Below are 15,463 nucleotides of genomic sequence, written 5' to 3' on the forward strand. Positions count from 1 at the left end.
GCAAAAGGCTGAACAGTTTTGCCCACTTTCCTAAAACTCTTCAAATGACACAATCTAAGAAGGGAACACACACTCTGATTTGAACTGCTCAGGAGTCATGCGGTGCAACCATGGACCAGGCCGAGCTGGGACGAGTAGAGATGGCTCTGTTTCTAACTTTTGGGACCGCTTATTATAAGCGAATGGATTTTGGTGAAGATCTTGCCGAGACAAAGCAGCAATATAATTGCAACGAGATCGAATATTTTCTGAAAAAAATAAAATATTTAAGTAAATACACTTCCAAGTGACTCTACCTCTACTCCTCAAAAACATGGACCGACATTATAACACATCTTGAATGTTATCTCAATTCCCACTTGTTTCCTGTATTGTTGGAGTGTGTGTGTAATTGTTTTAAATGTCTGTGTTGCGATGGCACCCCGAGTGCTGTAACGCGATCTTTTCTGGCCCAACTGCTCCTCCTCCTAAAATAACTCCTTCCACCCAACCCAACACACACACACACACACACACACACACACACACACACACACACACACACACACACACACACACACACACACACAGAATAAGAAGCACTGAAACACTTTCACACTTCTGGTGTGTGTGTGTGTGTGTGTGTATGTGTGTGTGTGTGTGTGTGTGTGTGTGTGTTTCTGTATGAGCTCTCATGAGCCAGCTCAGCTCTGAGAGACATTTGTGATTAAGCGGTTGAACTGATCTCATTGACATTTCAGATTAGCACTCCCTGCAGGGCTCCCCTGCCTTGTGTCTGTGCTTAGGCCTCTGTCACCGACACGGGATTAAGATAGCAGGAAGGTAAGTCAGACACCATTCATCCTTTCTACTGTCGCCGTCCCGTTCCACTGTTGCAACTACACTTTTACACCTCGGTCCATGCACATTTGGTATCAAATCAGATGCATGAGAGTTGACTAAAAGTCTTTCAAGCAAGTTGCTAAAACTGTGAATCATGTCTCAAGATAAAAAAAATAACCTCATTTTGCTTTGAAAACGACCAGCAGCTATTTACAGATTTTGGTGCGGCTTCTTTATTGGGGGGGCTAAAGAACAGGTGGCAGCGCTCGGCTCACTGCTACACGCTACAGGCCTGCTGCAGGAGGATATTTGTGTGTGTGTGTGTGTGTGTGTGTGCATTGGTCTACAGTATGAATGTGTGTGTGTCAATGTCAGACCAGACCAGGATAGGGCGACTGCAGGTCGGCCCGTGTGTCTAACTGTCTGTGGCGCCGTCTCTCTGCGCGCGGGAACAAACCTGTGCCTCTTCTCTTCTCTCGGCGAGGATGATGATGGTGAGCGACGATTGCCTGGTGGAGTGCAAGATCGACGATGACAGCGATGAAGAGCAGATAAACACGCCTCCTCCTCCCCCGGAGTTTGCGTCCAAAGCCTCGACCCCAGCGCCCGAACCTCCGGCCCTTCCCATGACCCCTCCCATGGCCCCTGCTGCGCCCTCGCCCACACCCACGGCCACGCCCACCCGTCCTGCCAACAGGGACCCGTATGGCATCAACCAGCATCTCAAGGTTCGCTTCCCCCTTTTCTACCCTCTCTCTGTAGCATTGGCAGCTATAATGTATAATAATATATTAAATAATATACTTCGGCCGCTTTCTCATGCGTTTGAGCTTCAACAAAAATAACGTCCACAAGGTATAGGTCGTCTCTGCAAGCAGCTTATTACAACTCATGTTTACGTTTTTTTGTTAGGTGGCGAGCTCGATTCGTCCTAATAATTAATACAAGTTGTGTACTAAGTAAGTACGTTAGTACGTAACCACGCCATGCACTGCGTCATGTACTGTGTCACGTAACGTAATAACTACGTCACAAACAAACGTACAACCTAACCCCCGATCTTTCCCTCAATCTAACCCAGTATCCGTTTCACAATCTTAATGTCATGTCTGTCGTGTTCTGGGAGCCGTTTAGGTATGAGGCTGTGTTGGGTGTACCCCAGGGTTCCATTTTAGGCCCTGTTTTATTTAGATTTATGCTCCGACTGGAGTCTCTTTTGGGAAAGTATACCATCCCTTATTTTAGCTAAGTTCATGACAAGCTGCTTTATTTATCAAGCAAAACACACGATCTTCAGTCGCTTCTGAGTTATCTTGAAGACGTCAACGGCCAAAATGAACAAGGTCTTAATCACCGGTTGCTTAGATTCCACTAGCTGTGTGGCCAACTTTCTTGGGGCTCCGTCTTCAGGTGTCTGCATCCACAATAGGGATTTTCCCCATTGGATTTTGGACTATTGCAGAAAATTAACCTCTGTGGTAAATACAATTGTATGATACTCACAAGTTTTGTTCAGCAAAATAATCTTCACAAATGAACACCGCTTTGATGATTTTCTAAGCGTGAATGCTATAAAAAAAAAAGCTAACTTAGGACAATACACAAACTAACGGTCATCCACTTCAGTCAACACTTGCTTTCCAAATAGACTGCCTTGACTTGACCCTCTCTCGCTCCTCGTCTGTAGGTGGAGGTCAGTGACGTGCTGGCGGAGCCGGCCACGCTGCGCAGCATCGACCAGGTGTGGCTTCACAGCGTTGCTGGCTTCGAGACCACTCGTATCTGGACGTACCGCTGCCTCTCCCTGCTGCTCGCCGTGCCCTTCGCACTCCTGTGCGGTGTTTTCCTGGCCGTTCTCGCCTGTCTACACGTCTGGTACGCCGGTGCTCACCCATTAAATACAGTATATAGCTACATACTGTGGTTGCTAAGTGGTTCCCAACGTCTTTGGCAATGCATTCTTGCAGTCGCGTACGGCTGCAGGTTATGAGCGGGCCTGCTATCAATGATTATGTTCGTTGTTCGACTGATGTGTCCGAAATAAAATAGTTTAGAAATAAAAGATATCAGAAAACAGTGAAGATTCACATCGAATTCAGAATGAATCTCTACAAAAGTTGGTTGAACTTGGCCGCGCTAGATTCGCTCGCTAGTCCCTCCCTGACGTTAGGTGACAAGGGCCTCACTGTAGTTTATCTTCAAAATAATAAGTAATAAATATTTCTATCTTATTTCCTCTGTACGTCCTGACAGATTCCTTGACATATTCTCTCCCTCTCTCGCTCTACAGGTTTGTGGTGCCTTGCCTACAGCTGAGCAACACCTTCCTTCCCTGCGTACGGTCCCTGTGCATGTGCACTGTGAATGCTTTCATCTCTCCCTTCTGTGAGTCTCTCGCTCTCTGCTGCAGTCAGATCGCCATTTCACAGTCGAACAAGGACTGGCATCAAACGAGAGAGAAAGAGACTGTATGAATGTGAGACATATCGAGCGCTATCGTGAGTGAGTGAGTGAAGTTAATGTGTCTTTTTTAGATTTTTAATTGTCATAGTTATGCATAATATGTTCAATAAATGTTTTCTATATGAAGCCAATTCATACACATTATTTGTATTATTCTGATTATTACTGTTGTTGTTGTTGTTGTTATTACTGTGTCCTATTACGTGAATGGATTTGACAGATGTTTGCAAATATGGTAATAAAGTTGATTTAATCAATCAATGACTGCTAAAAATGCTTTTTTTTTCAAATTTTGCCAATCAGCAGAAAATGTATCGGGAATGTATAATTCTGGTTTTTATTTAACATTTAAATTAAACTGTATAAAAATTTTTTTAAAAGACTTCTAAGCTATAAGGCTGTCTTTCCACTGTTGCATATGTAATTGGTAATTTGAACAATCCAAATATACATATCTTCTTCTCTCTCTCAATTTTACATCAATACGTCTGGTTGTTGCTGTGGGGCGGCACAATTCCGAGGTTTCCTGAGGTATCCTGAAGGCATCATATATATTTACCCCATAACTACCCGTCATGCACTCCGTCGCCGCCATTTTTCTTGTTGTGGTGTGCCGGGAGGTCTGCTTTCACAGTTCTGGGAAGAAGAACATTTGCTTTATTTCAGAATTTAACCCCTTTTCTTTGTTGTTTGTGGAATAAATCTTCATACCCGCGAGCGCCGAGAGCAGAGAAAGCAACATGGCGCAGTACAAAGGCGCTGCCAGCGAGGCTGGGAGAGCCATGCAGCTGATGAAAAAGCGAGAAAAAGAAAGAGAGCAACTCGTACAGCTAAAGCAGAAGATTGCAGAGGTTTGTAACGTAATAATTGTACCCTGAATTGTTTGGACTTTTGTCTAAACAATTAGCGCTAGCTAGCCGGTGACCTGCGTCCGTGAAGGGGACGCCGTGTTTCCGAACTCCTACGTTACGTAAAACACTCAACATTTTAGTCGAGTTGACAATAATAACAGACTCTGGCCCGTTTTGTTAAATAAAGTTCATGTACTATTGCCGCACAGTCACTCTGGCTGCGGGACAACAATAACCCACCTGCCTGCTCTCTGTCCCCTCCGCAGGACAACATGGTCAAGTCCAACATCGACAAGAAGTTCTCCGCTCACTACGACGCGGTCGAGGCCGAGCTCAAGTCCAGCACTGTTGGTGAGCTGTTGCTGCAAGTCACGTGGGCCCTTACGTCGTGTGACGTACAGCCGCACGTGTACTCATATTTGTATTATTAATGTACACTATGCGCCTCTTAAGTTGCTGGCTCTGACAGTTATATCACAGACACACATTCGCACACACACATTCACAAACACTCACTCTCACACACACAAACACTCACTCGCACATACACTCTCACACAGACACGCATACACTCTCTCACACACACACACACTCACTCACAGACACACACACACGCATATGAGGATGTTCTGACTGTTTTGTGTTTGTGTCCCTGTCAGGTCTGGTGACGCTGAATGATATGAAGGCCAAGCAGGAGGCGCTGGTGAAGGAGAGGGAGAAACAGCTGGCCAAGAAGGAGCAGTCCAAGGAGCTCCAGCTGTGAGTTGGCTCGCGAAAGCTATTGTTTGGTCAGATATATTTTGGAATTGCTGGGAGCAGGGTGAAAACAATAGCACACCAAAAAATAAAAAAAGGATGCAGATTGTATCTAAAACAGATGTCAGCTGTAGCCGTCACATGGGGACACGATTGTTTAGGGGCAGCGTCGCCATAACGTTGCGTTCAGGAAAAGCGCTTGTTGTTGTGGCCACTGACAGACTCGGGTTGTGTCAATATCATGGAAAGAACCCTCTCATTGTGAAAGCTAAATATACCGGGCAGCTCTTTCCGGCATCCCTCCTCTGGGGTTCTGAGGTCACGGCACCCACAGGAACACCAGCGCCCGTCCCAGTCGCCTCACTCAGACTCCTTGAGGCACGTGAAATCTGTGAGGGTTGAGGGATGTCCTTCTGTCAAATCATCGATGGTTTGAGGACTCTCGCGCAGACATTTTAAGCACTTTTATGAACCCCACTTTGCCCAAAAGGAAAAAGGTAAACGAAGAGGACTGCACATGGGCCGTTCAGCCTGGAATATTACATCTATACAGAAACATTAAGGATTAGAGATGGAACATAAAAACAAATCAGAAAGAAATCATAATGTTGTGAGACACTGTACACAAAGAACAGGTTCTATTTTTCCACTGAGGACGAATTCAATACATCTTTTAAAATGCTTTTCTATAGAACTTTTGTATACATTATCCTGTAAGACTGTTTATAATTGAAAATTACATTTTCACAACCTCAGAGCAGACAAAGCACCCCTTTTGATCTTTGGCTATGATTGTGAGTCCATCGTCTAATTTTTTTATTTTTGTGGTACTTCTCTCTTTTTATTTTGGTCGTTAATCAACATCCTCGTGCTTTTTCTGTGCGCAGCAAGCTCGAGAAGCAGAAGGAGAAGAAGCGGAAGGAGGAGCAGAAGAGGAAGATCGCCAGTTTATCGTTCAACCCGGCGGACGAGGGAGAAGGGGAGGAGGAGGAAGATGAGGAGAACGACGAGGATGATGAGCTGGACTGTGAGTATTTGTGTTGTGAGAATGTTGAAGCACAGAGCACTCGTGGAGCGCAGGGGGACCAGATTCAGAGCTTTTTTCTATTGATTTGTCAGAGCATTTGATTTATTGATTCTGTCGGAATGTAACGGCAAGATCAGCTAAAGTAACCTAAACGTTCTGGAAGATCTCCAACCCAGATTTGATGATTTCTTCCTTGTAAACCGTCTGATTGATGTTTGACTTTGTCTCATAGACTCTCCAGCGAGGAAGAAGTATTTGGGGAAAAATCCAGACGTCGACACAAGTTTCCTTCCGGATCGAGACAGAGAGGTGAGACGACTGTGAATTACTCTTCTGCTTCATTTTCTTTTATTTACTTATCTATTTATTTTGAGAGGGAAACCGTCCTACTTGGCTCTCATGTCTTCTTTCTGAAATAAAATTGTTGCAACTACGGGAGTGTTTTAATTCATGGAACTGTGAAGACCGGGAGGATTTAAAGGTCACTTTTCATCCGGCAAGCTAAAAAACAAGAACACCACGCACAAACCAAACCAGGCCATGATTTTGGGCAGAAAATACGTCGTAAAAAAAACAGTCTACTTTTACTAAACAACACGACTTCTGAATCATTTTAACAAAAAGCTCAGATTTACAAAACCTTACTCGGGGTGCTCCGATCAGAGCTTTCAACGGTTAAATAAATAGACTTTTTTTTTTAATTTCGCTGCCATCGTCTCATCAAACTAAATGCTGCGTTGTTAAGGGGAAAATGCACCATAACAACAGGAAATGTTAGACTTTTGTAGCGGATTTGTCCAGTAAAGAACAAAATGATGAGAGACAGTGGAAGCGAATACTTCCGCCTCTGACTTTGAAATTATACATTGAGGTAGTTTCATTTTGATTTGCGGTTAGGAAAAAATAGTAGGCCACTATTTGTGTTTGTTGGTCAGGCGGCAAAGACATTGGGATATTAATTACTCAATGGCAGTTAAAATCCTGTGACTACAAAGTACAAGTTAATGAAGAAGACTAAAACCAAAACACTCGGTTGCCAATAAAGTGTTAAAGTTTTCATTTTTAAACTGTTGTCCTGCTCATTTGCTACGATTCCTGTCTCTAATGTTCCATTAATGCTCCTCTAAAAAACGCACTAACGCTGCTTTTTAATCTGCTCTTTGTGTTCAGGAGGAGGAGAATCGTCTCAGAGAGGAACTCAGGCAGGAGTGGGAGCTCAAACAGGAGAAGATTAAGAGTGAGTTGAGCGTCTCCCACTTTGGGTCAAACGTGTCCGCTGTGAAGCCGTTTCCCCAAAAATAACGGCACGTTTTTCTTCGTTCCTGCAGGTGAGGAGATTGAGATCACGTTCAGCTACTGGGACGGCTCTGGACATCGAAAGACTGTCAAGGTAAAGCGTTGTTCACTGTTTTCAGTTTGTAGACGGCCACAGAAGGTGGCCGTCTACAAACTGAAAACTTACTTGTAAGATACTTAAAAAAATACTTGTATTTTTCACCTGCAGATGAAGAAGGGAAATACCATCCAGAACTTCCTGCAGAGGGCGCTGGAGGTCCTCAGAAAGGACTTCAGCGAGCTCAGGTGAGCAGACGAGGAGTCCCAACCGACCACACACACACACACACACACACACACACACACACACACACACACACACACACACACACATACACACACATCTCGTCGGTTCGATTCCCGCCGGGATTCTTTGCTGTATGTCATAACCCGGGACAGGATGTTATGTTACAGATTGTAAAGCCCTCCAAGGCAAACTTGTATTTGTGATGTTGGGCTATATGAAATAAACTGAATTGAATTGAATCACCATCAATAATTATTAAAAACACTTAACTTCACTCAATCAACGCCAAACTTCGCACAGATACTCTTAACATATAGAACTATGTTATATATTCAATTCAAATATAGTCACGATAAGAAAATACAACTTTTAATAATTATAATTGTTTTGCTAAATATATATTTTTTGCCTTTTTTATTTAATAAAACCACCAGTAATAACACATATATTAACGTATTATCTATGCTCCCAAGGGTTTTCTGTATATTATACCTTTTTTAATTATTCAAATAGGCCTTGTGGTTGAGGAGATAATCAGAATTTAGTATGGGTATATTAACCATTCGGCTTTTCGGAAACCAGGGCTTGATGCCATAAGGTTAATGTTCTTTTACACTTTTGTGTCTTTTTGTGTTGGGTCTATTTCCCTTTTCTGTTAAGAAGATAACATACCTGTGTTAGCTTTGAGGCGCTGCTGGCCTTCCAATGTCATTTATAAATGCGTTGTACAATTGAAAGCTCTTATTTGGAAAGAAAAAAACCTTGTATAACCGAGCTAGATGGACACGCATGATGGAACAGTGTGTGGCCGAGTGACACACACACACACACGTACACACACGCGTCTGCCTTCTCCCGATGCAATGATAGCATCAAGCATTGCTGTCTGCCACACACACGGAGGCTTTAAACACGTGAAAATGCTGTCGGTTGAAAGTGTGAATAAACGTGACTTTATCTCCTCTGGGTGCAGGTCTGCAGGAGTGGAGCAGCTGATGTACATCAAAGAGGATCTGATCATCCCCCACGTAAGCTCTGACGGCTCAGCTGTTGCGTGACTGTTTTGATTCGCTTTTGAGTTCACACTCCAAGAATCACTCTCTCTGTTTGCAAAGGGAGACTTTAAAGAAGAAAGAAAGTATCCTTTATTAATCCCCTTGGCGAAATTCTTGTGTTAAAAATGCGTTAACGCAGCAATCCTTTAACGGTGTTAATTATTTGATCATGCGTTAACTGCATTTTATTTATTTTTTGCATTAGGAGGGTCTTAACTCAGGTGCTGCACTTTAAATCTCTCCCAGACGGCGTAGTTCAGACCTGTGCATCTTACGTGTCTCACAGTCCGTGAGGTCAATCAAAAGAGAAAAAGCAATAAATAAGGTGCACGCCATGAATGCAATACAACGGCACCGCTTTTACTTTGAAGGCGATTTACGTCAGCGACCGGCTTGTTGCCAACGGACTGAAGCACGTTTTGTTCTGTAGTTTCTGTTCTCAACCTGAAAGCACGTATTGTTATGTAGTTGCAGTCTCACAGGAGCCTCACGCTGCAGTCTCCAAGTCCAGAGTGAACATTAATCGCGCAAAGCCGCCGCTGAGATACCTGTCAGCTGTCCTTCACATCTCCACTTCATTTCAACCAGACTTCAGCACTTGTTCAAGCAACACAGACTGGACTTTTCTCACTGAGTAAGAAAAACTGAACAAGATCAAAAGCACTTATTGCTTTTGTATAAAGTTAATCAATTAATGGTGTTTAACATACATATTTAAGGTAAGCAACAAACTGAACATGACAAAAGAAGGAGTGGCTTGTCCCTCACAGGGACCCTTACTACTGAACATGACAAAAGAAGGAGTGGCTTGTCCCTCACAGGGACCCTTACTACTGAACATGACAAAAGAAGGAGTGGCTTGTCCCTCACAGGGACCCTTACTACTGAACATGACAAAAGAAGGAGTGGCTTGTCCCTCACAGGGACCCTTACTACTGAACATGACAAAAGAAGGAGTGGCTTGTCCCTCACAGGGACCCTTACTACTGAACATGACAAAAGAAGGAGTGGCTTGTCCCTCACAGGGACCCTTACTACTGAACATGACAAAAGAAGGAGTGGCTTGTCCCTCACAGGGACCCTTACTACTGAACATGACAAAAGAAGGAGTGGCTTGTCCCTCACAGGGACCCTTACTACTGAACGGACTGTTTATGTTGTTCCCTGATACTGTTGTTAACTTGCTGTTGCTCCAGAGGGCCTGTTATATTGTTCTGATAACATTACTTTGAAAAGAAAGTGCGCAATACAGTAGTTTTTACTTTATTACTGAATTTGGCACATAATGCGATTAATCAGTTAAATGTTTTCACCTTTGCCCAGCCCTAATTTATATATTCCAGATGGGTGTATAGATATGTATTGCATTTTTAAATGTTTTTTATTATTCTCGAAGAAGGTTGAGCAACAGTATGAACAAACACAGACCACCTCGACCCAATGTCCACCTCCTTCTCCTCCAGCCTGTGTCTCTACCGGCACAACGTGGAGAAACTACATAAAATAGATACATTTATATAAAAAAACTTTCAAAAACGATAGCGCTACAAATAATGAATTAGCTTTACTTATTATTATTATTTCAGAAAATGAGACTGGCTCCTTCTTCACAGTTCATCTCCTCGATGTAAAGTACCGAAACGTGTTTTTACCCCAAAACAAATCCACGAAGCTCGGCTTTCACTCCCTTCCTGCTAATGAACAGATCTTTGCATCAAAATAAGACTTGTGCAGTTGTTTTCGTTTTGCCCGTCTGCTCGCTGTTGAAACGAGTGACGAACACTTCTACTACTCTGGCGCAACATTCAGGGAAGTTTCTGTCAGGCTGAATGACGACTCTCCACAAGTGAAGCCAAAACATCTCGTGCCTGGAAAGCGCACACACACACGCACACACACACAGAGCTATCCAGGACACCTCGTAATATTGGTGCGTCATAAACGATATGGAGTTTCTATTGCTTATTTCACGTGGTATGTCAGATACTTTGGATGATGAATAGGCAGCATTATCATGGGTTGACGCTTCAAGTCCCGAGGTCCGCCTTGATTTACACCAAACAGCAGCTTGACAATGCCACAGTTGTTGGACGTGACCAATACAACAATCGGCCATTTTCTTTTCGAACAAGTCAAATGACCCCTTCATCTCCACCGCAGAAATATTTCACAGAAATTTCGCAGAAATATTTCAACTCGGGCGGAAAATTCGCGGTTGATGTTCCCACGTGTGTGGGACTTCCACAACAAGTATAAAGCAGAACTAGTGGTTATTTCAATGCTGAATGGCAGAAATAGTAACTGTTTTTACATAGAAAATCCACAGAGTTTGGGTGTGAACGTAGCATTAGGGTTCAGGCTGGAGGTGGCAGGGCAACGCAGCATTTGGAAATTTGGAGGGCGACATATCTCAAGACATGCTCTGTATGGATGTTGTTGTTTATTCCAGATATATGAGGATATTAATCGGTCTTTTTTCACTCTTCCTCATTCAGCACCACAGTTTTTACGACTTCATTGTCACCAAAGCCAGAGGCAAATCTGGTGAGTCAACGACCGCTTTCAGCCCATTCACTTCCTCCACCTAGATTTGTTTTTATATATTATGTTTTTAAAGAACAAAAAAGCATTGCACCATGAGTATTTGTTTCTGTACTATATACATGGAACACCGTGAAGTTGTGTTTCCGGCCTTTTCTCCAAGTTCAGCTTTATTTCCCCCGCAGGGCCGCTCTTCAGCTTCGACGTCCACGATGACATCCGACTGGTGAACGACGCCACCGTGGAGAAAGACGAGGTGACCACTTTTATTCTACAGCAGAAATGAGAGATCGCTGTAGGAAACGGAGTTCTGCGGTCGATCTGAACCCGCGCCGACCTGCATCTCAGAAGAAAGTGAAATGATTAACAAAGGCCGTTGTTGCGCTTCGTCTTTTCAATATTTGTCATCCGATCTCGCTCGCGTCGGGATCCGATCAGCCAGACCAAGTGCCGAGCGTGCCTGGCTCACATTGATTTAGGATCAAGTGGAGATGTGCACAGCATCTGGACACAATCTGGTCAATTCATCAAACGTGGGTCAAAACAAAAGCTTTTATTGTGATTTATGGGGTTTTATCAGATTTATCACCAAATTAGCGAAGCTTCTTCCCTAAAGCAAGTAGACTAAATGCTGCAGGGAGGAGGTGAAGTTGGCCAAAATAATTGGGCGGGGATGTTATTGGAAATGAAATGGGTTTATCTGCCGTTTCTCTGACCACAACATATGGTGTATATGCGTGTGGACACTGACTCATCTGATCACAGCGCAGTCTTTAAAAAGACAAGCGTGACAACGGCTCCATGCTGAGATCATAAATCGCATAGACGGGCTGTTTTTGGTTTTAAAGGCTTGAAAGCTTCAGTGATTTACAATATATCTGCTTTATTTATTGCTGGATGGATTTCTTAGTCAATTCAGGAATTTGTTTGTTTTCTTTTCATACATTTCCTGATCTGAGATTGATATGTTTTTCAATGTCTACATTCGCAGCTCAACTATTTGTATTATGAGGGATGTTTTCTTTGTTGCCATATGTTGTTCAGCGTTTGAAAAGCTCACCCGGTCGTGTTATTTGAAGTCTCATGCAGGTAAAGTGGTGCTGAGGAGCTGGTACGAGAAGAACAAGCACATCTTCCCCGCGAGTCGCTGGGAGCCGTACGATCCCGAGAAGAAATGGGACAAATATACGGTGAGAGAATCTGGTTCTGCCAAATGTCAGCATTCCTTCCCCAGCGGCCCCTCGAGGATCAGTCCAGTTCCATCTAATCTTAAATCCGATCTTTCGCTCAAAAGTATTTTCCTTGTGAATGTATTGCTCGACACTGAAGTAGCGCGTCGAAGGCAGCTGGCCTTCTGCTGTGAAGCATGTCGCTGCTCCTCCAGCAGGCTTCAACAGGTCTCACCCCATTTAGAGATTACGCCGCTTTTGGGTGAGAGGAAAAATATGTGTTTTTGATTTTGTGTTCAACGTGGTACTTGGATTTAGAAACCGTTACCAATCTCAGAGTTGTCCATGACTAAGCTTTCTATCTTCACTTTATTAAACTATCCAAAAGTCATTAAAAAAATACAATGCACAAATGTTCAACCTGGTTGGTGTCACCTGTTCGTGACGATGAAGATTTGATCAATCGCATAAACAGAAGCAATTCAATTACGCCATAAATTGCCGAGAACCAGCACGGGAGCAAAGTAATGGTTCTGATGTGGACGTATGTTAGACGCCTAAATGAATCTATATCAGTTGGTGTACACTGTTTACTTTGCTGACAGACAGCCTTTAAGATCAGGGAGCTAAAACCTCTGTGGCTTCACACGGTAACACACACTAACTCACGGCTTGAAGCAGCGGTGGACCCAACAATTCCCGTGTTCGCGAGGTGAAAATGACTGTTTTTGTCAAAGGAGTCTTGTGGTGTGGCGGCTATTTTCTTCGTATTATTGTCTTCAGTCCGTCGGCCACGTTAAGCATTGAAAATATTCTCAACGCAGAACATATTTAAACTGATACAGGTTGTTTTTGAGGTGTGTAGGTAGTACATTGTTCTGCTCCCGTGTTGGTACTTCTGTACCATTCTGATTCTCCTCTATCTGCAGTTGTTATTAATACATTGGCTCTGAAGTACCTCCATATATCTGTTAGCGTGCTACATTTATTGGATGCGTGGTGTAGCGTCCGGAGGAACTCAGTCAAACAACTTAAGTAAGGTAACAAATGCTGCGATCGCAGGGAGTCGTCCAGTCAACACGCAGGTTGACGTCCTAAAAACACCCGAACAGCCGGAAGGTCGGCTCTTTAACACACGGTTTTCCGTCATGAACATCTAACATTTCTATTGGCTCTAACTTGTCTAAGAGGAGGAGAATCGTGTCCTCATCTTCTCTCACAAGACTGGAACGTGCAACGACCAGTCTGCTTCTCTAATGTCAACATACTGATAAACGGGTGTGACTGACTTCCCTTGAGAACGGGACATTTCATAGACACAACCAACTCCAGCTGCATAGCTGTGTCATACTGACCTCGCTATCCTGAACTTTAATAGACATGAAGAGTAATCTGCAGAATATAAGGACTTATATTATCAAATCCCAACTTCAAAACAGCCATAACTCCCCCTTGAAGCCTGTCTCAAGTGGGCTCTATATTTATTTTCCGTCAGCCAGAATAAAACATTGTGATTTCAGGCAGCGTCTGAAATCTCGTGAATGACTATATTGGAAAGAACTTTGAGGACATGTTTCCTTAAAAAGGCATGTGTTTTTGATTGCCACGCTGAAATAAATCAACACGCAAGACATGTGTTTGTGTTCGGGGGAGAGAGAAAGAGAATAGAATTGGGAGAGTAAACTTTAAAGATCCCGTCAGGTAAACTGGATCAACAGCCCTGTGTGGCTACTCGTGCTGTGCGATTGTTCCCCAGCGTGGTGGAGCTGCCCACTTCTTCTGGCATGCACCCGCTTATAGCATACCAACGGCATCCAGATTCCTGGCACACACACATACGCTGTTCTTCTATCGCCGACAATTGGTGAAGAATTAATTTCGCATCACATGGCAGGTTAATTCGGATGATTTCAAGGGGAGGGTGAGGGTTGGGTGAGGAACGTCACTCAGAGGTATGTCGGGTTAATCACAGGGCGTCGTCGCTCCATTGCGTCTGCGCCGATGGAGATCATTCTCGCTTTCCCTTCAGACGCGTTGGAGCTGTGAGTCGGTGCATCGCAATGATTTGGAAGTCGTGAGCAAGTGCTGCCCAAGAAATATGGCCCCCAAGATGGGGAAGGTAGCATGACTAGGTTTTCCAGCATTTACAAACACAGAAGTACGTCAAATTTGGACCAAATCTTCCCGTGGGTCTTTACTGGACCGAGCTATTAAAAGCTCCGTGGCATGGCTTTGCGTTTGGAAGATTTTGACCTATGAAAAAAATAAAGACAAAATTAACAAAACTTGTAGGATATGCGTCAGTACAATGTTGAAGCTAGTGTATAAAATCATTTTGAAATCCACCATCAGTTCCAAACCTGCTTGGGGCTGGCACCAATTTGGCTACAATAATCCAGCCGCTGAAACGTCCCCAAAAACGGTTCTGAAATTGACCAATAGGTCAGATATATCTCGATGTATTATATACTTTTGAACATGATATGCTTCAGCCCTCATGTTGCGTTTGTTTTTGTTTTTCAGATCCGGTGAAACGGCTGTCCTCTGGCCTCTGGAGTCCCCTGTTGCAAACCTTTTTGTTTTACTTTTAACATATTTCATCGATGCGTTTATCAGGATTTGATAAAAGTATTGATTCCTTTTTTCTTTTCTTTTTTTTTTACTTGGTATTTGAAATACTAGTTTTACGCCCGAAAAATGTATTTGAACTGCCACTGCAATGTTTCCTGTGAAAACACATGTGTACAGCTCATGAACGTGTCGCAGCAGCCATGCTTAATAAACATGAACCAGGCTGAGGATCCTCTTGGCTCCCGTTGAAAGGATGTTTGTCATTGCCGCACGCTTTTAGGCCAAATGAGAGCTCTCCTCCGTGACAGCCCGGCCTCCTCCTCCTCCTCCTCCTCCTCCTCCGCGGCACAGAACAAACGAGTCCGGCAGCGTAACTTAAAAAAAAAGAAAACATGTGCCGGCTTAAATACCACCCATAGCCTGAAGACACCACTCCCCTCATCGTCTCTTCTGCTTCCTCCCAGGTTTATATCACTCGCTCTCACACACCGACTCTAGAGTTCACCTTTTCGCCACCGGCTGTGTGGCTTCTAGTCCACTTGGTATGTTTGTGGGTGGGTGGGTGGGTCGGTCGGGGCTTTAAGAGGTTTGGTGCTTCCGGTTGGAGCGCACCACGCTGGCTGTAG

The 15,463-nt window shown here is 43.8% G+C and overlaps 2 protein-coding genes across 3 annotated transcripts; both read left to right on the forward strand.

Moving 5' to 3' along the window:
- Window positions 1-1,307: 1,307 nt before the first annotated feature.
- On the forward strand, window positions 1,308-3,497 carry cav4b (caveolin 4b; the record flags this gene model as incomplete). Its single annotated transcript, XM_079226487.1, has 3 exons — window positions 1,308-1,550; window positions 2,510-2,697; window positions 3,113-3,497. The coding sequence occupies 3 exons, from the start codon at window positions 1,308-1,310 to the stop codon at window positions 3,294-3,296; spliced, it is 615 nt and encodes a 204-aa protein (XP_079082613.1). The 3' UTR covers window positions 3,297-3,497.
- Window positions 3,498-3,911: 414 nt separating this feature from the next.
- On the forward strand, window positions 3,912-15,076 carry fam50a (family with sequence similarity 50 member A). 2 transcript variants are annotated; one of them, XM_079226146.1, is made up of 13 exons: window positions 3,912-4,136; window positions 4,403-4,487; window positions 4,796-4,895; window positions 5,780-5,919; window positions 6,152-6,228; window positions 7,090-7,156; window positions 7,248-7,309; window positions 7,424-7,500; window positions 8,475-8,529; window positions 11,052-11,100; window positions 11,283-11,353; window positions 12,177-12,287; window positions 14,790-15,076. In XM_079226146.1, the coding sequence occupies exons 1-13, from the start codon at window positions 4,026-4,028 to the stop codon at window positions 14,796-14,798; spliced, it is 1,014 nt and encodes a 337-aa protein (XP_079082272.1). In that variant the 5' UTR covers window positions 3,912-4,025; the 3' UTR covers window positions 14,799-15,076. The 2 variants fall into 2 exon arrangements, with proteins under 2 accessions (XP_079082272.1, XP_079082273.1); XM_079226147.1 differs by having other exon boundaries at window positions 7,093-7,156.
- Window positions 15,077-15,463: the final 387 nt, after the last annotated feature.

Source organism: Taurulus bubalis, assembly GCF_910589615.1.
Source record: "Taurulus bubalis genome assembly, chromosome: 11".
In the NCBI taxonomy this organism is placed as follows: domain Eukaryota; kingdom Metazoa; phylum Chordata; class Actinopteri; order Perciformes; family Cottidae; genus Taurulus; species Taurulus bubalis.